The sequence below is a fragment of the Daphnia pulicaria genome, chromosome 8, assembly GCF_021234035.1.
Source record: "Daphnia pulicaria isolate SC F1-1A chromosome 8, SC_F0-13Bv2, whole genome shotgun sequence".
NCBI lineage: Eukaryota > Metazoa > Arthropoda > Branchiopoda > Diplostraca > Daphniidae > Daphnia > Daphnia pulicaria.
In genome coordinates, this window is record NC_060920.1 from 5901665 (window position 1) to 5923112 (window position 21448).

General features: G+C 37.8%; 6 protein-coding genes across 6 annotated transcripts in view; 4 read left to right on the top strand and 2 right to left on the bottom strand.

The window, feature by feature from the left end:
- Positions 1-6347, top strand: part of LOC124312604 (speckle-type POZ protein-like) — a 10943-nt gene extending 4596 nt beyond the window's left edge. Inside the window, exons 3-9 of the mRNA XM_046777079.1 lie at positions 1750-1871; positions 2316-2467; positions 2571-2698; positions 2768-2923; positions 3003-3092; positions 3180-3433; positions 3555-6347. Of these exons, the coding sequence (XP_046633035.1) occupies positions 1750-1871; positions 2316-2467; positions 2571-2698; positions 2768-2923; positions 3003-3092; positions 3180-3433; positions 3555-3699 (1047 nt within the window). The 3' untranslated portion in view covers positions 3700-6347. The remainder of the gene's footprint in view (positions 1-1749; positions 1872-2315; positions 2468-2570; positions 2699-2767; positions 2924-3002; positions 3093-3179; positions 3434-3554) is intronic.
- An 898-nt stretch (positions 6348-7245) lies between these two features.
- Positions 7246-10011, top strand: LOC124352548 (protein krasavietz-like). Its single transcript, XM_046802081.1, has 11 exons — positions 7246-7388; positions 7609-7680; positions 7741-7917; positions 7983-8083; positions 8145-8327; positions 8552-8673; positions 8731-8833; positions 8919-9059; positions 9129-9348; positions 9418-9540; positions 9616-10011. The coding sequence occupies exons 2-11, from the start codon at positions 7620-7622 to the stop codon at positions 9639-9641; spliced, it is 1257 nt and encodes a 418-aa protein (XP_046658037.1). The 5' UTR covers positions 7246-7388; positions 7609-7619; the 3' UTR covers positions 9642-10011.
- A 4462-nt stretch (positions 10012-14473) lies between these two features.
- LOC124312688 lies at positions 14474-16380 on the top strand. The gene is made up of 7 exons (XM_046777180.1): positions 14474-14755; positions 14939-15219; positions 15279-15391; positions 15490-15630; positions 15701-15862; positions 15920-16146; positions 16211-16380. Exons 2-7 carry the CDS (start codon positions 14946-14948, stop codon positions 16281-16283), a joined length of 990 nt encoding a protein of 329 aa, XP_046633136.1. The 5' UTR covers positions 14474-14755; positions 14939-14945; the 3' UTR covers positions 16284-16380.
- Positions 16352-18251, bottom strand: LOC124312687 (DNA-directed RNA polymerase I subunit RPA49-like). The gene is made up of 8 exons (XM_046777178.1): positions 18066-18251; positions 17744-17949; positions 17536-17682; positions 17310-17471; positions 16890-17239; positions 16784-16830; positions 16625-16700; positions 16352-16561 (listed from the first exon to the last, which is right to left on the bottom strand). Exons 1-8 carry the CDS (start codon positions 18130-18132, stop codon positions 16423-16425), a joined length of 1194 nt encoding a protein of 397 aa, XP_046633134.1. The 5' UTR covers positions 18133-18251; the 3' UTR covers positions 16352-16422.
- A 254-nt stretch (positions 18252-18505) lies between these two features.
- Positions 18506-19581, top strand: LOC124312689. Its single transcript, XM_046777181.1, has 2 exons — positions 18506-18957; positions 19370-19581. The coding sequence occupies exons 1-2, from the start codon at positions 18606-18608 to the stop codon at positions 19444-19446; spliced, it is 429 nt and encodes a 142-aa protein (XP_046633137.1). The 5' UTR covers positions 18506-18605; the 3' UTR covers positions 19447-19581.
- An 84-nt stretch (positions 19582-19665) lies between these two features.
- Positions 19666-20555, bottom strand: LOC124312690 (ATP synthase subunit e, mitochondrial-like). Its single transcript, XM_046777182.1, has 2 exons — positions 20444-20555; positions 19666-19977 (listed from the first exon to the last, which is right to left on the bottom strand). Exons 1-2 carry the CDS (start codon positions 20483-20485, stop codon positions 19765-19767), a joined length of 255 nt encoding a protein of 84 aa, XP_046633138.1. The 5' UTR covers positions 20486-20555; the 3' UTR covers positions 19666-19764.
- Between the last annotated feature and the right edge of the window lie 893 nt (positions 20556-21448).

The window sequence follows — 21448 nt, forward strand, 5'->3', positions numbered from 1 at the left end:
GCCATGGTGATGACGATTTTTCAGGCGATTGTTATGGCGTTCCCCCCTCCACCCTAAAACATTGTGGAATGGGGGCACACGAGGACGGTATTCCATGCGGGGGTACGCATACAACAACAACAAACACGTATACCAATGATTGTCTTAATTGCAATGAAATTAGAAAGGTTTCAGTTGATGAGTGTGCCATGCCATGCCATGTCATGACGCTTGTTGTCATTTCGTCACTATGATGAATCCCCCCGTTGGCACATTCCCCCCCTACCTCCTCCCTACCTCCCCCCTCGGGTGCACCTTTGTCTTGATTCGATTCCACTCGAAAGGATAAGTAGCTAAAGTAGCGAGAGAAATTCAGGTCAAATGACATGAAATCCTTTTTTTTTTTTTATTATTATTTCGTGAGGAAAGACATTCCATCGCGTCCGTCATATCGAAAAGAGTTCCCGCCAGTTCATCTCTCTTATTACACCGGAGAAGAAAAACATCAACAAATCTCTGGCAAGTTCATTGACACCAACCAAAGGGGGGGGGGGGGGATAGGGGGGACAACGACCGTCGCCGTTTTAACGAAGAATTTCCATCAGAGGGGATGGAGAGAAATTGTTGACGTTGTATACCTACGTACGGCTCCTGTTTGAATTGAGAGTTTGGATGATGACTGCCTGTTCCCAATTTATCACACATCCGGCGAGGTAAATCACGAAAGTTGTGCAGTGCAGTTTCGGGTAAACCCTAAATGGGAACAAGAAAGTTTCTCATTTTTTTTCTGTTTCTGTTTTGTTTTGTTTTGTTAGAGAGACGTTCCTTTGGTAGACGAGGCCAAGATACCTTTCCCTTGTGCCTGCTGATTGTGTGGCCTCGTCTTGTCTTTGAAAATATCACTTTTCTCTCTCTCTCTCTCTCTTTCTCTCTCCCACATTGGAATAGCGACACCTTTCTTGGCCGACCTGACTGCCTTGCATCATTCCCGTGATATATTTGACTGGGCGATAATCATTTCGGGGTCTAGTTCTCTCTCTCTCTCTCGTTCTCTCCTATAGTTGAGAGATCCCAGGGAAAAAGGTCTAGTGTGCGCTGAATGAGCGATTGACCTCAAATGTGTCGCTGGAAGATGTTTTCTATATCGTGACTAAACTAGTACAGTGGAGCGGAGTCCTCTTTCGAAAAGAAGAAAAAGAGAGAGAGAGAGAGAAGCCTATCCTACTTTTAGATATGTACATGTCCTCGCGTCGGGGGGAAGAAAAAATAAAATAAAAAAAAGGGACTGGACGGAATTGGCTCAATCGGAGGGGAAAGCTCGCCGCCCCGAAACGTGTCGACTCAAGGGGTTCAAACGAAATGACTAATGAGAGGCCTCGAACACGTTTATCCGGCGAGAGAGAGAGAGAGAAAGACGAAAAAAACGAACAGTAGAGAACGCTGCCACATGAATTGGGGTCAGCCACAACACACACACACACATAAAGTCGACGTTGCCTTGACAGCGCAGCCCAGCTGACCCTCCGAGCTCTCTCCCTTCTCCCATATCGCCCTACTCTCATTTCTCCTACCTATAAGTTAACTCCCCTACAACCGTCAGCCTCTCCTGGGTTCCCACAGTGTTGTCCTTCTTGGATATTTCGGGGCTTACAAGGATCGCCAATTTTTTCTTTTCTCTTTTTTTTCTTCAGACGACTTTCTTTATGATTGCCCAGGCAAACAAACAAAAAAGAAAAAATGTGTCATTTATTTTTATTATCATTTTTCCAGGTGAAAGTCATCCGTTTCAGCTACATGTGGACAATCAATAATTTCAGTTTCTGCCGCGAAGAAATGGGAGAAGTTCTCAAATCATCGACTTTCTCTGCCGGAGCCAATGATAAGCTCAAGTGGTGAGTGACATTTTTTCGATTTCTTGGGAAATTCATTAGTGCCAATCGATGAACGGAAACAAGTCAATCGAAATTTACAAGTTTAAAAAAAAAAGACGGGTGAGAGCCAGAGCCGCTTGAGGTTGGCAATAAAAATAAACGGATAATATATTTAAAAAAAAAAAAAAAAAAAACGAAAAGTTAACGCTGGGCGACTAAGTAGGTCGTGGGCACCGACCGACTTTCGGATTGGAAAAGCGTCGTTATGGTTTCCGTCCGATCCATTCTAAATGATAAAAAAAGGAGATTTTGTTATCAAAATTTCAAAAGTATTGCACGTCTAATCTGTCTCCAACTATATCGCGTGACCGTTTTTATTTTTGTTGTTTTCATGAATAATTGTCGTTTATTTTTGGTGTGTCTTTTAATTCACCTTATTAATAATATTGTCTTTGTTTATTTCAGGTGTTTGCGAGTGAACCCCAAAGGGCTGGATGAAGAGAGCAAAGATTACCTGTCGCTCTATTTACTGCTGGTCTCTTGCAATAAATCGGAAGTTCGAGCGAAATTCAAATTCTCCATTCTGAATGCCAAACGAGAGGAGACGAAAGCTATGGGTGAGATTTCACATCCATTATTCTGCCCCCGTTTCCATATCGCTGGAATGTGGACGTAACCTAATTGTTTCTTTTTTGGTTTGTTTATTTTCCCCTTTCTCAGAGAGCCAAAGAGCCTACAGATTTGTTCAGGGAAAGGATTGGGGCTTCAAAAAGTTTATCCGGCGGGACTTTCTTCTCGACGAAGCAAACGGCCTCTTACCCGATGACAAGTTGACGCTCTTTTGCGAGGTACGACGTTGTCATCATATTTTTTGGGGCGTTCTTATACTCATTCTTTGTTCTTTTTCTCGATTGAAGGTGAGCGTGGTGGCCGACAGTGTCAACATTTCGGGCCAGTCCAATGCTGTCCAGTTTAAAGTGCCCGAATGTCGTCTAGCTGACGACCTGGGTCTATTATTCGAAAACCAGCGCTTCAGTGACGTCACACTCTGCGTCAATGGACGTGACTTTCAAGTAACCTCGCAGCAATTGCTCTCTAGTGGCCAAATTTGATATTTAATGCCTCGGTTGTTCTCTCATTGATTAATTACAGGCCCATAAAGCCATTTTGGCAGCGCGGAGTCCAGTATTTGCCGCCATGTTTGAGCACGAAATGGAAGAACGAAAGCACAATCGCGTCGAGGTGAGTTTTTCATTTGAGTAATAATTCCATTTAAAAAAACAGAAAGAATTGGAAATGTGAAATGTTTAAATTTGAATTTGAAATCAGATCTCCGATGTGGACCACGAAGTCTTCCGCGAAATGCTTCGTTTCATCTACACAGGCAAGGCGGCCAACCTGGAACGGATGGCCGACGACTTGCTGGCCGCCGCCGACAAGTACGCCCTGGAACGGTTGAAAGTCATGTGCGAAGAAGCCCTCTGCACCAACCTGTCGACAGAGAACTCTGCCGAAGTTCTGATACTAGCCGATCTCCACTCTGCCGATCAACTCAAGGCCCAAGCCATCGACTTCATCAACACGTATGTTTTTTTTATATCTCACGTTGATTTCGGGTCCGTCTTTCTTCTTTTTGAAGTTGGACGAGTCGAGACGCAGTCTGAGGAAACGGGCGATCCTTAATTCGTGGCCCCTTTGTTTTAGACATGCAACAGATGTGATGGAGACAGCCGGCTGGAAGTCAATGATACGGTCTCATCCTCATCTGCTGGCCGAAGCTTTTCGAGTCTTGGCTACCCAGCAGATCCCGCCGATCGGTCCACCGCGGAAGCGCATTAAGCAAAATTGAGAAGAGAGAGAGAGAGAGTCAACAAGTCTTTGAACAGTGTCACCGCGCCCGTCCTTCACTCAACCATCACTACCATGGCCCAGACTCCGAATCGTCCGTCTTCATCTGCGTCCCCCACCTATACGTAACCTTTTTTGCTGTTGCACACATCAGTTTGTGATGAGCTTACGAGAGATTTCGATTCGCTGATACAAGAGAGACAAGCTGGATAGATAGAGGAAAAAACACAAAGTCTCTTTTATGTTGTCGATGCGTTGGTGGAAAGGTAAGGGGCGTTTGGGTTTCGTAGATCTCGTGGACTGTATTTGAGCGCCAAACCCATCACCCGCCCCGCTCCATTTTGAAATCGTGCCTTCCACATGGTCATCAGCCACATTGGCAACTTTTGGAATCCACATCATTGTCAATTTTTGGTTTTCTTACATTTCCCTTTTTTTCTTTATTTCAATTTCCCGCCTTTTTTTAACTATAAATTTCAGGAGCTCATCCTTCCTAACCACACCACCCAAGTCTTTGAGCTGAATATTACAACCACAATCAAGTGGCGAAACCCTCCCCCCCCCCCCCCTCAAAACGTCAAATTGCATTTAGATGTGGGATTCGTGTAGACGTTAATATAAACAAGAATCGGAAAAAAAGCTGGGCAATGCTTTTTCGTGAACACATGGCGCCATGTTCCTAAGCGTTTCATATTCGCGTGCAAGTAAAAACAGCCAAACGACAGGTTGGTTTTTTTTTTAAGGCCAGTCTTCATGTCGTCTACCAATGTATGCATTTATATATGTGGAGATATATATATCTAGATATATATATATATACTTTTATTTAATTCATTTTTTTTTCTTATTTTTCAATGCCCCAAACACCGGCATGATGAACTATATATATATATATCTGTATATATATATATATTTACATGTATATATTTGTATTCGTTAAAATATGACGCATACCTGCCCATGATCTCTTCGAAATTGAAGAATGGTACCTTTTTTTTTTTTTTTTTTTTTGTAATAACAATTTACGTCTCTGGAGGCAGTGTGTTATCCCCCCCCCCCCCCCCCCCCCCCCCCACTTTTTTAATTATCAATTTTTTTTTTCTCCGGTGATGTTCTGAAATATCAAGTCTAGTAAGTGCCACACACAAAAGCATCCAATTTCATTCTCTCTCAGAAAGCGAATTGACCTAGTGTTATGTCATCTCGAGGAATATAGGCAATGTTTCAGGTGTTGGGCACTCGTTCTGTTTTTTTAAATTCAATTTTTTCTTCCTCTTCCTTCAGAAATATTAAGATATACTCCATTAGCGAGTACTGACTGATCCTGACTTGAGATTGGAGACGAATTAGCCAGTAATAGCCACCACCCCCTCCCCGTAAATGCGCCCATTTCCATTTTTTCAGGACTCCGTCATTGATAAATCAGAATTCTGTACAAGAGGAACGTGTGAGCTCAGAGTCATTCTGGCGACTTCAGTTTCCAGGCTAGATCCCCTCGAATAAGAACGTGAGCAGATTCTTAGCTGTGATACACATCGTCGTTGTCCAGTAATTGAGGAATGCAAATTGGGAAACACAAAAAAAAAATAATAATTAAAACAAAAAAAAAAATAATAAATAAAATTAATTCATAGAAATGTTTGGGTTTTATTTGGCTTGGTTGGGTGTCAGTATTCTTTTTCCTGAGCGGATGGTGTGACTTGGGTTTACATGTCGGTGTCATCTCTGTCTACCATGTGTGAAATGAACAGTTTGGACGACATTCAGTAGCCGATACTGTTCATTCTGTGTGTTGCCAACCAAGCTGACAGAAACTGATCTTTGCGGAACGTTCTTATTCTGAGCTAATTACAAAATGATTTCTTTACAAACAAAATAAAAAATACGTTTTGCGTAAAAAATAAGCTTTCGTACTAGCATCTTGCAGTTCTTTCCTGTTCTTTCTTTCTTTTTTTTTCGAGAATTCCCACCAATTTTTGCCATGTTGAAAAGCGTGCCCAAGGGCGTATTGATCCTGAAAAATGATTTTGTTCTTGAAATGTACAAATGCCCTCTTCGCTTATTTGTCATCAGCGGAGCAAACGATACCTCAATAATATACTATAGTTGATCATTTTGTTCCGATAATTGTTCAATCAAGCAATCCATTCACCACGCAAACTTCGTCTGCAGCAGTTCTATTTTCTATGAAAAGTAGATCGAACTCCAGAACAGGTTTTGGGAAATTTATCGTGCTTACTTCCGCACCGATTGGCAACAAACAAAACAAAAAACAAAACAATCTTGAGTTGACCTATATGAAACAATGACTAGCGAGAGCGTTTAAGTAAAAATAAGAAAGACAAAAAATCTTTGAAATGATGTCGGACAAAGGAAAAGAAGAAGAAGAAAAAATTGGCTTTCTGTCTGAAAATGAAATTTGTTGTGATTGTTCCTGTCAAATGCATTTATGGACAAAACCAATAGGTATGGTTGAACGCTTTGCTGTTTTTGTTGTATTGTTCAGCGCAAAAAGCTTCGTACTACGATGACGATTGCCCATCCTACTTCGCGCCCTGTGTTCCACTGTAAATTTGCCGTTATCTGTTGTAGGTTTCTCCCATTTGCTTCCACATGTTGATCGAACTCAATACATATTTCACACACTCACTGTATAAATCATAAAATTATTTCTCACAAATTTGCAATACAACAAAATGAATTCAACTAGTATTTCTAGTTTCAGACAGAAATGCTTCATTTCTTATGCGCATTCAAACTTTCGAAAGTGGGCGCTTAAAAATGAAAAGATAAACGATGCGATTAGATATTATAGTTGTGCGCTATCGCATTTTTAAATATTATATTGTTACAGCACGCATAGCGTAACCAGCAACAATGATATCCCCCCGCATTCTGATGTAAAAATATTTTATCTCCACGTGGACGATTGCAATTTGCAAAAAAGGGTTGATAAGACGATTAGACAACAAGAGAACAAAAGGAATGCTAAATCTGGTCCGGCCTTATTTGAAAAAAAAAAAAATACTTGGAAAATATATATAGAAGAAAAATATATTGGAGAATATAATTGGAGAAAGTATATATTAATGTAGAATTCGACAAAATCTTAGATTGTTGTGCTTGTGTACATAGCCTACACCGGGAAACTTTAGAAACTTAAGTACTGCAGCAATAAAAGACGATGTTATTGAACTATAACATCGTCCATGATCCAACAGTTATCTGTGTGTCGTGTGTCGCCTATTTCCAATCACAAAATATGTAATAAAACATTCAAATTGGCAATTTTATTACTTGGTGGTTCTGCTGTTTAAATCGAATTTAATTTTCACTCATTTTGCCTTCCAATGGATACAGATTACAGAATGATGGATCGTTTTTTTCTGTCAAAAATGTTGAATTACTTTTAAAAATTCCAATAAAACCAATTCGATTTATGTGTTTGGTTACCCTTTGAGATTATATAAGAGGAGTAATGAATCACGAATAAAATATTATATTACTTCATCAACTATTACGAGTTACGAGGCGCCGATCATCGATGTGGCAACAGCGTTCCAATCTTCCAATCCTCAATTTTGAGGAATCACCATCGCCATTCTTCACAATTAGCTTACCGACCAAATTGCCGCACGTTGTTTCGTGACGCTTCGTACGTCATTAATTTACCTCCAGTCGGCGTTCCAAGTATGTTATTTCAATTACTATTGTTTTATTAATGTTCTCTATTGCACTGTTATCTTTCAAAATGATTTCTTTCTAAATTGTGTCAATTCAACATGACGATACGGAATGTACTTTGTGTCGTTGTTGCTTTACACTGCCGATTGATCAACTGTCGTGTTCTAAGAAAAAATTCTTAGTTTCAAGTGTATTTTACTAAACTTTAATGTCTTTTTTCCCCTAGTTGCTTGTTGTATGAGTCAGAAGACAGAAAAACCCACACTCTCAGGCCAGCGAATCAAGACTCGAAAAAGGGGTAACATGAACTTGAGCTTCACTTCAACACTTGTGTAATCATTACTGTGTTCTTATTTAGATGAAAAGGAGAAGTATGATCCTGTTGGATTTCGAGATAGTGTTCTTGCAGGATTTGCTGAAGCTGGTGATGATTTGGAGTCCATCTACAAGTACTTGGACCTTGCTGGATCCAAGTTAGATTACCGTCGCTATGGGGAGGCCCTTTTCGATATTCTTATAGCAGGAGGTTTATTGGGTAAGATTACACATAGTGTGTCCCAAATTACTTGAATGAAAGTTATTTTTTCTTTTGAATAACAGCTCCTGGTGGAACACTGGTACAAGATGGAAAATCATGTCGAACTGAAAGTTGTCTTTTCGGTGGACCTGACTCTATGGAACATGTTAAAGGATGGGAACAGGTTGGTTAATTACTTGATATAAAATAAATGAGTTATTAATGGATTTTATTTTACTCCAAAGGTTTTTACCAAGTTAATGCGCCGCTATAAGTATTTAGAAAAACTTTTGGAAGAGGAAATGAAGAAAGTCTTAGTGTACATAAAAGGATTTAATGATTCAGAGCGTGTTAAACTCGCCAGAATGACAGCTCTTTGGATCTCGAATGGCTCAGTCCCTCCAGCTGTTCTTAATTCCCTTATAAATGTAAGTTTTAACACAATTTAACCATCGAATGTGATTCTTTTACAATATTTGTACTTCTCGTTACACGCCAATGGTGCAGTTAGTCCAATATTTACATTGTTAGTTGTCTAAAAAGCTTTATCTGTAGATTAATATTGTGTCTGTCCTTGAAACTTCAAACATGTTTTTTACATCATGACTTGTGTGACTGTACTAATTTTTTTTTTTTTCAACCATGAATGTAGGAACATCTGGTCAAGGATGGATTGGCCCTTGACTTTTTACTAATCGTTTTTGTTACTTGGAAGCAAGAGAAAGGAGCTAGCAGTCTTACTACCGCGTTGAGGAAAGCTGGCATCGATTCTAGGTGAGCCTTATAAATTAGTATAATTTATTTACAGAAAATACATTATACTTTCTCCAGCTTACCGGAATTTTTCCCACCAAACAAACGAACGGAAGAGAATTTCAAACTTGTTTTTGAAGAAAATGGTCTCATGGAAGTTCTTCGCTTTCAAAAAGCTCAGGTGAATTGATCTTTCTTTCTTTTTTTTTTTTTCAAATCATTGTCAATTATAAATTCAATATCTAAATCCTACTGCTATATTTCAGGCCAATCAAGGAAACAAGAAGGATTTGCAAAACCAATTGGAAGAAGATATTAGTGAAAATAAGCCGGTGAAGGACATAATTGCTTCAGTCAAGGATGCGGTCGTCAAATTTCATTTGCAGGAGCATGAAGTTATCACTTCGGTAATACAAACTTCTTTCGTAATGTGCTGTGAGTCTATTAGGTTTAATCTTTCACTTTTACCCATCTAGTTGTGGAATACCGTTATGGGAGCAGTTGAATGGAACAAAAAAGAAGAGTTGGTTGCTGAACAAGCGTTAAAGCATTTACGTCAGTATGCTCCACTCTTTTCCTCATTTACGCAAACAAGCCGCTCTGAGCTTGCTCTACTAGTACGCGTCCAGGAATTTTGCTACGAAAACATGAATTTCATGAAAGTCTTCCAAAAAATTGTTCTCCTTTTTTACAAAAGTAAAATATATATTTTCTTTTTCATCCTTCCGTTGCGGTAAAAATTAACTTTCAATATTTTACCTCCAGCCGATGTATTGTCTGAAGACACCATTATTAAGTGGTACAAAGAGGCACATTCAGTGAAGGGCAAATCTGTCTTCTTGGAGCAAATGAGTAAATTCATTGAGTGGCTTCAAAACGCCGAAGAAGGTAATTTAGTTTAAAATTGAAAATTCGCTATTGAAATTTTTGTGAAAATGTTTTTATTTTTGTCAATTTTTTTAGAATCTGAATCTGCTGGAGATGACTGAGTAAACAATATTGAAGCGTTAGCTGCATTGCTGTTTTCTAGGATGAATTGCTCTTGGCACACTCACTTCACATTTCCTTCTTTTAATCAATCTCTTGGAGTTTTTTTTTCCTTTTCTTTGGACGTTCCGTTCTTTACATTGTTTGATCAAGTAAAGGAATCTATGAAATTATTAGCTTCACAAAGGAAAAACATCTAGTAATTTTTTTTAAATTTTTTATTATTATAATTTGCATTCCCTTAACCTTATCACATTTGTTGGGAATTCGCTGACGTCTTCTGTACGCACGATCCCATCTTTAAATGCTTTACTTATCAGTTTGGGTGTGTGGGATACTCTTTGAGACAATACAACAAGTTTCACGATAAAATTGTTTTTAATGTTTATTTTTCTTTCTTTAGAGCAACACATTTTAAGCATAAAGAGGCGACATTGTTCTATGGATCAATCATATGAAGTTTTTTTAGTCCAGTTAAGCAGGCCGGGACGAGTGCAATTCGACAAACAAATTGAAACGAAGTTGCCCAAGTCAAAGCCTTCATAAGGTTGACTATCAAGGTGAATTGGTTAGCGGAATTTTAGGTAAGCACATTTAATTTCGAATCAGGTGACAGTAGAACATGTGTTACATATCGTCGAATGTGAATACAAAAGACAGGCCGGGACGAGTGCAATATTTCTGCCGTATTTCGAGGCATAGATGAAAAATTGCCACCAGTCAAAGCCTGCCCTTCGTACCAAATAACATGCAGTCTTTGAATTTCAATCAATTGTAGATTTAAGTTGTACAACAAGCGACACCGGATACTAGACACCCTATCCTGATGGAAAACGAATGGTTGATCCCTTTTTTCAGAAGGTGGATTAGTGATGGAAGAGACCCAGTAATTCTCACGTGAAACTCTCCAAAAGTTTAAATTTGTTTGTGGAAGAACTAAGTTGAAAAGGAAATAATAGATCGGCTGTGTATGGCTACGGAAATCCATTGACGACTGTGAACACTTATCCGTCCCCATGGAAAAGAAAAGATGCAGTGGCCCAGTATTCTTCCGAGTGCTTTTCAGGACAAGGAGGTTCAGGAGGATGTTGGGGGATTTGAATGAGTGGTGCACAATGCAGCCTCTTTTCAACGGCGATCCCAAACTTCGGCAAAGAAATAACAAAACCCTCGGAGGAAAAAAAATATTATAATAAAGGGAGGAGGGGAACTAGTGCGCTTCCAATCCATGTTCCGCATGAATAGATTTCCGTTACAAACTTCTTATATTCCAGTCGGTCCCATACTCATAGACCATGCTTGGCTTCATCTAATTTTGTCCCAGCCTCACTATACATTCATCGTCTTTCGATCTATACCCTCTATTCCCTTCCCTCCCGTTTTTGTGTGTGTGTGTTAGTCTCTTTTACCGGTCTCCCCCCTGTCTTGTTATTCTTTTGTTATTGTCAATGCAAGATGCTTCCATTGCCCCCCTTTTATTTCTTGAATGCAACCCAAACCCATTTCAGATTCTATGCTACAATTTCTTTTGTCGGGTCGAATCTCAATTCAATTGGACCAAATTTAAATAACTCAGATAATAAACGACCAAATTTAATAACATTGTGTAACTTAGCCAAATCAAAGTAAAAAGACAAGACATTTAAAAAAGAAGGAGATAAATTGAAATACCTTCCGTGGAAATCAGCGTAGAGTTCCAGTACGGCAGTACAGAAAAATAAAACAATGCATTTTTCTGTCATCGTTGAAAACAGAAATAAATTTCACTAGAGAGCGCACCACGTGGTAGAAAACGTCCGATTTGAAATAGAGTCTGAGCGGAGCAACTTGTAGTGTTCCTCCTCGTCATCGGCAAACCTTCAACTACGACCTTTTCTGGAAACTGCTGCGAGTAAATACTTTTGGAGATGGACGAGCCACTTTTCATCTGGCTTGACGCCGATTTGAGAGAGTACTATCCGTCAGCTGCAGCAACTGACGTGTTTATATCGGTTTGTCCCCGCACCGCTTGCAGCTGTTCCTCCTTTGCACCTAAGGCTATGATTTACTTCTTCATGAACAATGGGGAAAACTATCTCCACGGAAATCCAGTAACATTATCTTTCTAATAATAATTAGTGGGCTTTTATCCGGAAGCCGGAAGGGTATTTGTTGAATTTAAATGATGGACAGGATTCTGGATTACCTATCTGAGTATCCATCTATACCAAGCAGAATCACTTTTATCAAATTTAAAAATCGCTTGAAATTTGTCTAGAATCGTCGTTCTCATTTAACGGTTGAATACGTTTCAAAAATTTAAATGCAAATTTAAATTGGTTTCGACGGAGAGCAAATAAAATCATAGTTAGTTGTTATTTTGAAATAGAATTGAATTTAGTGTTATAGTGTCCCTGAGAAAGAAGTTGAAGAAGGAGGAAGACAAGGTAACGCTTTCAACCTTTCCAACGTTTCCTAGGCCAGGTGTCCTGCCTTGGACAAAAAAGCGGCTGCCGCAGATGGTCTACGTAGACTTTCATTGTCGGAGCACGCGAGCACCTGGTCACTCGGCCAGCAGCAGCGGCAGCAGCAGCTAAGAAGCGACGACGAGAAATCTCAAATGATTCGTTACTTGCTGCCCTTCTACAGCCGTCACGTCTCAACCACGTAAGTAAGGGATGATTGTTACACATATTTCGGTTGGTTGACAAACTTTTCGTTGCTTCGTACAAACCCCAGAGCGCATTATAAATCTGTGATATCCCTATGGTGAGCACTCTGTAGGAAAAGGCCGAGATGAGACAACGCTAATCTTATCGCTTTCCATATTTTTTTACTTTTACATAACGTTCACGAAGAGAGGAACAAAAACTTTATGGCAGCTGCTAACCCTTTTGTAAGACGGAACCGTCCGTAGGAATACATATAATCTTGGAATTAAATGCGTGACTACTATTTAAATGAAGATTATTTCAGAATTTAAGTTTTACTAGACTTGTAATTCGCTTAAATTGTATTCGAATTTTTGTTTGTTTCTGAAAAGATCAAAATTCCGCTTTGAATATCATCCGTCAGTTTATTTAAAGGGTCTCAATGTACTTAAAACGAAGCATTGAAGTAGCGCATGTGCGAAAGCACGTTATTATTTACATTTTGGAAGCGCAAACATATTTTCTTAATCCTTTTTTCCCTGGCTGAACAATACATTCAAGGGAATTTCCTTTGATTCGCATCAGCTAAGCTGACAGAGAGGACCTGGACTGAGAAATCCAAGTGGCTTTATTTCCTTGTGCATTGTCCCCCCCCCCCCCCCCCCCCCCCCCCCCCCATGCTGTACTGGAGAAAAACAAAAACATTTTTTTTTTTCAGTTGCAATTTTATTGATAGAGGCCTTCCAAATTTTCGAGGTTCAAAAACAGAATGTAGTACCTTCAGACCCCTAGTCTCCAGTCTCCTTCGCTCTATTGGCAAATAGTATTTGAAAGGACGACCTTCCGCGTTTTCCTTTTGTCTCTTTTGTTCGCATTTCTTAGGCACTGGAATTCTTATGATTCTGCACAGGCTTTCAGCGGAGAAATCTACTCATCCGGTAATACATATAAATGCGGTCGAAAGTACACAAATGCACACCTATTCCGTATAAGGTCTAGACGATTCCTATTTCTTTTGGAGGAATTCTGAATCTTAGACTTCGAAGCGACCTCATACCAAGTAGTTTAACATTTTCGCTTTACATAGTGGTATCATCTCAACTTGAAGAAAAGAGCATTGAAAGCATTGAAAATAATTAACTTATTTTATTTATGGTTTTCCAATTATTCGTGCTAAAAATATAACTTAATAAAAATTTCACTAAATACCCTATGCATAATACTACAGGTGATATTTAGTTAACGTCGTTACCTAGCATTACATAGTGGAAAACTTTTACTGAATATACCTTCGTGTTTTAGGGTAAGTCCTATCAACATTTCTTATTTAAAAATAGGCACAATATTCGAAGTTCACACCCCATGAACGTTCATTTTAACCACCCTCTCATCCCCGCCTCCCGATGTAATTTCACTCTGCATCCTCCCTCAAAACACAAAACATATACAATACGCATTGCACGTTACTCCCATCATTGCTGCGTCTAAACTTTCCCGCTGTTTCGAAGCAAATTTACTCTTTGTAAACGATATAGGATCACCATTTGGTATTGGACTTTAGGCAATCATACAATACGTGAGAACAAATAGAATTTAAAAGGTTGATGGTAAAAACATTTAAATTCTAATTTTTTTTTCTTTTCAAAATTTTCTTTAGTTAAATCAAGTTTGTAGTTGCAAAATTAAATCATAACTTCAATTGTACAGGTAATGTGAAGTAAATCAGCAAACATGAATCGCTGTAGCAGAAGCACGAATAAATGATTGGAAAACCGGAATTGTCGGAAGTCAAACGGGAGATCAATTTAATTCTTTGCAATTTCGTTTCTTAATTAAGTTTTACTCGATTGATGGTTCTTGATTTCAGATATATGATATTTTTTAGAATATAAGCATCAGCAACATAAATAACAACATGATTTAAGTGTGTTTGAAAATTGATTATTTTTTTCTTCTATTCTTTTTTATTCTTGTTTTGGACATTTCTATAGAATTGTTCTGCACAACCTAAACTAACAAGTAAATGCTTACAAAAGTAAAACACATGTCTTAGTCTAGTTCCTTGTCAAAAGCCTGAGAATTCTGACGTTTAAAAAAATTAACCATTTTCAAAAAATATGGAAAAATGACGTGTCTATTTCCTATTTGGTCTCTACCGCCCTCTTGTGTCCCGGTCGGATTCTTTTTCATTCGGTGAAAAGTGGAAAACAAAATCAGTGAACAAATGAACACAAATACAACTCTGCATATAATAACTGAAACACGAAAACTTAAATTCTAAATAATATTAACAAATTACTTATTTTACTGATGATTACTGATTACTGAACGTATTTTTCAAACTTTAAAAATTTTTAATACAACAAACCGGCAACTGAGAAAGAAGCGGGAAAGCAAGCAGGACGCGTTGACGAAGGATCACGTCTTACGCAAATGCTATAGAATACTTTATTGTCAAATTTTGTGTTGTTTAATAACATCCCAAGGTAACCTTTATACAAATCTATCGTACCTCTATCATCATTATTTCAATGTGACAATACTTGACCAATATTGCTGTCACAATAGTTTAAAACAGTTATTGAAAAGTAAACCTTGGAAAATGTTTTATGGATACATGGTGTATTGCACATTGCATTTGACACTATGTTTTGTTATGGTTGTTTCAGGTACAACATGGACCACATAACTCAATTAAATGCTGAAGCAACAACTCCAACTACCATTAGACGAACAAGAGGAGCGCTAGCAGACTTGTCTCGCCAATTGATTGCAGTTTCTTTGCTTACCACCCCCAATAACCAGATGCCAAGTTCAATGGATACTCCTACCTCATCTCCTGAAGAAATGGTTATAAAACTTAGAGGCCAAAAAAACCCTGTCACTTGGAGCCCATTGTCACTTAACGAAGTTAGAAAACTTTCCCACTATGAAGTAACACCAACTAAAGGTAACAAACTAAAATTACAATTTGTATTTGAACAAAGCTGTATTGTGTAAAAATTACAGATGCAACACCTACACGTGTTATGCTTGGATTAAGATGTAGTCCCAGGAAAAGGCTCCAATTGAATGAAACTGGAGAGACCATATCTATGTCTCCACCTGAAAAAATGAGAAAGGTAGTATTTTAGTCAGTTCATTTTCCTGATTGCTAAGCAGTTGATTTAATTCACTGATTTTGTAATATAATATTGAAAAAAAATATGTTTATTTTTAGCTTTCATCATCATCAAACAGAAAACCAATAAAGTTAGAAGACGATCCTGTGCCATTAGATCTTGTTCTTAATGGATTGTCTCGTTCTCAGCTCATTAGCGTTATTCAGAATCTGGCAACAATAAACGAAGAAGTCAAACAAGTAAGTAATTTTTGTTTCTTATAAATTTCCTGTCAATCACAAAGAACAACTAATTTAATCTTAATTGCAGAAACTAGAGTCTTTACTCCCAGAACCAGACCTGCAACCCATGTTGGATGAACTATCATATTTAAAGAAAAATATTTTTAAATCTTTACCGAATTGTCGATTGTCGTCCAAAACGGATTCCGCCGCTTACAACAAAACATCAGTTCATCTTTCGGCTTTTAAGGTGATAGCGTGCGTTTAAGAAAACAAAAACAGATAATTAATTTAAATATGATTTTAGAAACGTCTCTTGGATTACTGTAAGCAGCTAGTAGAAAGTAGACAATGGAAAAGTGTTGTTGAGTTTACGTTGAATGCTTGGAATCTTGTAAAAGCTACTCCTATATGGGATAACGCACAACATAATTCTGTAAGAAAACAATGTTTCAAATCTCTTAGTACCAATTGCTTGAAAGCTCTGAAGAGCGCTGATGGAGAATTAGAATGGAGGCATGAAATAAAAAAACGGTAAGATTAAATATAAAAATCTATTAATTTATTATTTAGTTCGTCGTTACTTTTATTTTTACAGACTCGAGCGTTTACGAGGTGATAGCGACGATCTCGACATGTGCATTGCCTATCTTGATACAGCTGATGGATAACCTGAATTCGTAATACGTAACTAAGAAACTAACACTGCCTCTATCGCTGATTTTTAGCAGAGAAATGACTAGTAAATACAATTTTTTTTAACGGGAAGAGTGTATTTTCAGTGATATTTTTAACTCAGTCCTTTTGTGGTTATCTTCTTTCTTTTCTTTTCATCTGACCCCTCTTCTGAGGAGGTAAAGTCAGAGGAATTTTGAGAACAATCTTGGAGGCTCCGTTAGATTTATCCTTATCTGTTCGAGCGCCAACCACCCGAATCAAGTTTTCAAGGCTACACAAAAGTTTTTTAAATTAGTTTGGTAGCTAAATAAATAAACAGATCAGGATAACTTACGACTGCACATCGAGTTTCAAACTGGAACTGAAGCTTTCAGCATCAACGCTGCAACTACCTACAGCAAGCGCGAGTGCTAAAAATAATTACATAACAATACAAAAATGAACGGTTATTGTAAATTTACTAAAAACTAAAATTGCATGATCAACCACATACCTATTGCATGGCAAATGATTTTATCTCTACTCATCTTGGATAAGGTCCTAAGAACAACACACACCATAAATTGAAAAGCAAACAGCAAATAGTAATAATAACATACCAGCCTTCTACAAATTTGTCCTTAATACTTTTTCTCACACTGTCCGGGATTGATGTTGGTAGACTTTGATCTAAAAGATCACGGGTAATTGATTTCTTCTTAATTGCAGAACATTTTATGAGACACTCAGTGTATAGAAGTGCTTTCAAACATCGCAATTTTTCTTCTTTGTTGAGGTGACTTGACTTCATTAAGCGGCTGAACTCTTTAGTGAAATAAACAGAAAACTCCTTGAATTTTTCCTGTGTATCAGGATCAGACTCATCAGCCATCAGCTTTAGTGTGATTCCTTCCAAAGCTGTCATGTCATTTTCAGAAACAATGTTTTCAATCTGATACACTTGACTAGGCTGTATAGAATTAATAGAATCCACATTTTAAATAGAGGAAATGTTGGGAAAATTAATGATCCAAGCTTACCAATTTTGTATCTGTATTTCTTGGTGGTAACATTGTTTCATAAGAATCTGAACTTTTGGGAACAACCAATTCACTATCTTGTATAGCTGTACCAATAGCAGCATTTTCTAGATTTGCTTTCACATTTTCAGCTTTCACTGTAAGACGTTCAGCTTGATCATACTAAAAATAACATAAATAACACTTGAATAAAATTTTTAAATATTCAAAAAGAGAAATATCATACCATTCTTTGACCTTTAAGCATACCAAACCTATGGACAAATTGTTTTTCCATATTGGAACTCCCATCATCAATCAAAACAGGGTTAGTAGTGGGGGGATATTGTACAACTGGAGATAATGAAACTTTTGAAATCTCCACTAGCTTAACCTGTGTTATAAGTAAAACATATTAATTTCTTAAATTGAAGTTGTGATTACATCATCAATACCTTGCTTGTCACTCTATTTCTTAATGCAATGTACAACATTTGACTTTCTTTCTGGTTTTGTCCTTTGGTGCCACCCATGTATCGCTGATTGTCAACTTGACAAATGGCAACATATTCATTTTTGAATTCACTGTCTGAATAAATCCCTGATTTTATATTCTTAAGACCCTCAGGTTTCAAAGGAGACTGGCAGTGTGAGAACTGAACTATATAAAAAAAGGAAATTAATTATCGTTTTTCTTTTTAAATTTAACGGATAGATGAGGGAAGTTGAAAGTTCATTGAGATTAAAATACAAATATCTTATCCGACTTTTACTAACTTTGCAAAGGCTCCAACTTCTTTCCTCGGTCAGCTACTCTAATTTCATCAATAACAACAGAAGACATTTCGATCCAATGAATTGACAGTCAATTTTGCAATATGGGAATATGGATGAACGAAACAAGGCACAGAAACGCGATGTGACATGTGACTCATGTGAGTCGAAAAATCGTCTGCTCCTACTACCATGTTGAATGTTGAGCTAAAGCCTAAATGTCAGATCAACACAAACTTTGACCAAGTTTAAAAATACATTTTACCAAACAACTGAATCATTGACTAGCTTCCTAAGTAAATTTTTTAAAAAATTGGAATTGAAACGTAAACAGTAATCAAATGAAATACTCGTGAATATTTTTTTAAAAGGCAACTGTCGATTGGATTGAGCCGCCAATAACGAGAGGTACTGAGGTAGTGTCTGGTAGTGTTTATTCAACCATAATAGACAGACTAGACACGCAAGTGTAAAGCATATCTCTTTTTCCCCCCTAGATTGATTCTGTCTCTACCATCACGGAGATAGCGAATCCAACTGCTTATGCATGCAGCTTATGTGTCTACGGATGAAATAACTCCGGCCGCAGATATTCCATCTGCACCCATGAACACTATTGCTGAATTGACAACAACTTCCGAAGAAATCGCTACAACAACAGAAGTGCCCAGCACGCTATCGGTTTCCACAGGTGATCCCACTTTTACAGTCTGGGCAGTGAATCCCAGTACGGAAGCAACAACTCTGGCTGTGGAAACGTCAATCCTGACCGACCAATTGACTGTAGACACACTGAAAAATTCGATTAATGAAGCGACTACAGCCGGTGAAATTGTTCTGTCGTCAGAACCAACAGCAGCACATGGAGAAACATTGACCTCAATTTCTACAATAAGTAATGCTTATCTTTCCTCAGGAGCTCTCGGACGCTCTGGAAATGATTAAACTGTTGTATGTAACTGTTGCCCCGAAACAAATTAGAGTATTCCGGCTGCTGAACTAACTTCGGTACCTATCGAATCGGTTATGGAAACGACAGTTGTGGCTGTTGAACCTCCTGCAGAAACTCTGTTTACCGATCTTTCCTTTCCAATAGAAACCAAAACTGGTAAAACACTAACCTTTAACTAACAGAACATACTCACATTTATTTAAGATATTTGCGTTAATATCCTTCTTTCTAGTGGGAAAATTAATATGTGCTTAAGACAAATTATAAGCGTTGGCCAAGGCAACAGAGACGCAGCAACAAGTCGCATTAAAATATTAAATACATTAATTGGATTATTATTATTTTGGACATTCAAGCCCTACCGTTTCGCACAACTGTTTCGCATTTTGGGCGTTTCGCTTTCGCAGTTTAAGGACTCCCGGGAAAAAGTGACGGCGCAGCTAGATGATAAGCATCATCTAGCTGAGCGCGACCAGCCAAGATGTAGGCAAATTACGCACTAACTCTGCTAAGGAAAATTTTTTAACCATACCGATGCTTAAAATACAAAACCAATAATAAAACTTCTGTTTGCTGGGCCTTTCTAGATTTTTATTTAGATATTGTTTGAGAACTTGTTTATGAAAAAAAAAAAAAAAATAACACAACCAGTTAAGATGTGGCTCCTATATTGATTCTTGAAACTTTTACACTGCCAAGGAATTTCATCAGCAGACTAACATGTGTACATTATTGGACAATTTTGGGGCTTTAGAAATTTGGAGGTACTTTGACACCAGCCTGATCAGCTAAATACAAGAGTTCTTCACGGTTCAATCTTGTCTTCTCTGTAGCCTTGTGGGCATCCTTGACAATCTTTCGTTCAGCTTCTTCTACTCTCCAAGCAGTTTCAGAAGCCTTCAGAGTATTGTAACGATGAGATCCCCACATGATACCCAGCAACAGGGCTGACCAGCGACCAAACTGAAAAAGATATAAAACAGGAGTTAAAATACAATCTGAAACATCTACTAAAATAGTTTGACTAAGCAAATAATTATTTGGAACTTGGCAATAAGGCAAACTAGAAAATATTTTGCCTCATAACACACAAAGCCTCCAAGTTTTGTCGTCCCCAAGCGAAACTCTTTTAACTAGAATTTTGACGTTAAAGAGAATTATGTAGGGACATGAACTCATATAGTTATTACTAACATGCAGAGCCAACAAGAATTCATCTTAACTCAGGCTCAGGTATTACGCCAAACATGTTTGCCGGACATTTTCAATATTGTGAAAGAATTGACATGCAGCATTAGGCTCTCTTAAGTTAACATGAATTCTGTATTTTACATTATACAATCTACAGAGACGGCTCAATCTTAAAATTCACACAAATCTTAACGAACAATTTTTATTCCTACACATTGAAACTGTTAAAGACAATTACCTTGATCAGGGGAGAGACTTGGACTGGAGCAAGAGCGGCCATATTTATCGTATTTTGCCAAGTAAAGCTTCCTTTTCTACCGGCCAACTGAGCTGAACGTTGTCACATTTGTTTGTTGCATTTGTAACTTTCCAAGTTGCCAGAAGTTTATTTAAATCTTGAAAAACATTTAGACATTCAACTTGTAAAAAATTCAACAACAAAAAATGAATTTTAATGCATAATACAAGGAGTTTCTTCAGTTGAATATTCAAAAACGTAAATACATTCTGACAACGTAGACAATGGCTCCGTTTTTAAATTTATTTTCGGCCAAGGAATTATTTTCGGGTATTTAATAAAATAATTGTGACTTCAATTTGTTCAATGTTATTATTTTGTATTGATATATCACTTCCAATTTCAAACCGGGTGCGGTACGCAAGTACCAGTCGTCATTGGTATGGGACCTATTATGACAATTTACCAGTGACGCATTTAAGCTATCGCCTTGGGGACTTGCGTCCAGCGTCCTGCTACGGAAGGTGTTGGGAAAAGCTTTGACCGAAATTTTCCTTATCGGCGGATACAATTATGTCATACGCATCTACTTCTTTGTAAGATCCCAGAAACTAGTTTAAGAAATTCCAATATTTCATTTCCAATATTTTTTTTGCCTCATTGGATAAAGGAAAATTATTTTATGAAAGTATTTTTTACCTTGAATTTCATTAGTATAATACTTGTTATTTGCAATTCGTCAGGGTCTTTGTAAAGGACAAGGATTCTGTTTTGCACATGTCTTAGGTCTACTGGCCAATGCTAATTCAGTAATTTGGTTTGGTATTTCCGTAGCGGACGCTTTTGAAGAAGAATCCGGTTGACTTGTACTTATTGAAACGCCTAATGAATCGTCGAATAAATTATTTTCTTTCGCCTAATTGGCTTTATGGTTTGCATCACCTGGATAGGATTCCAAAATATTCTGTAACTTCTCCCACGAGTTCATCACTTTTTCTAGTTGAT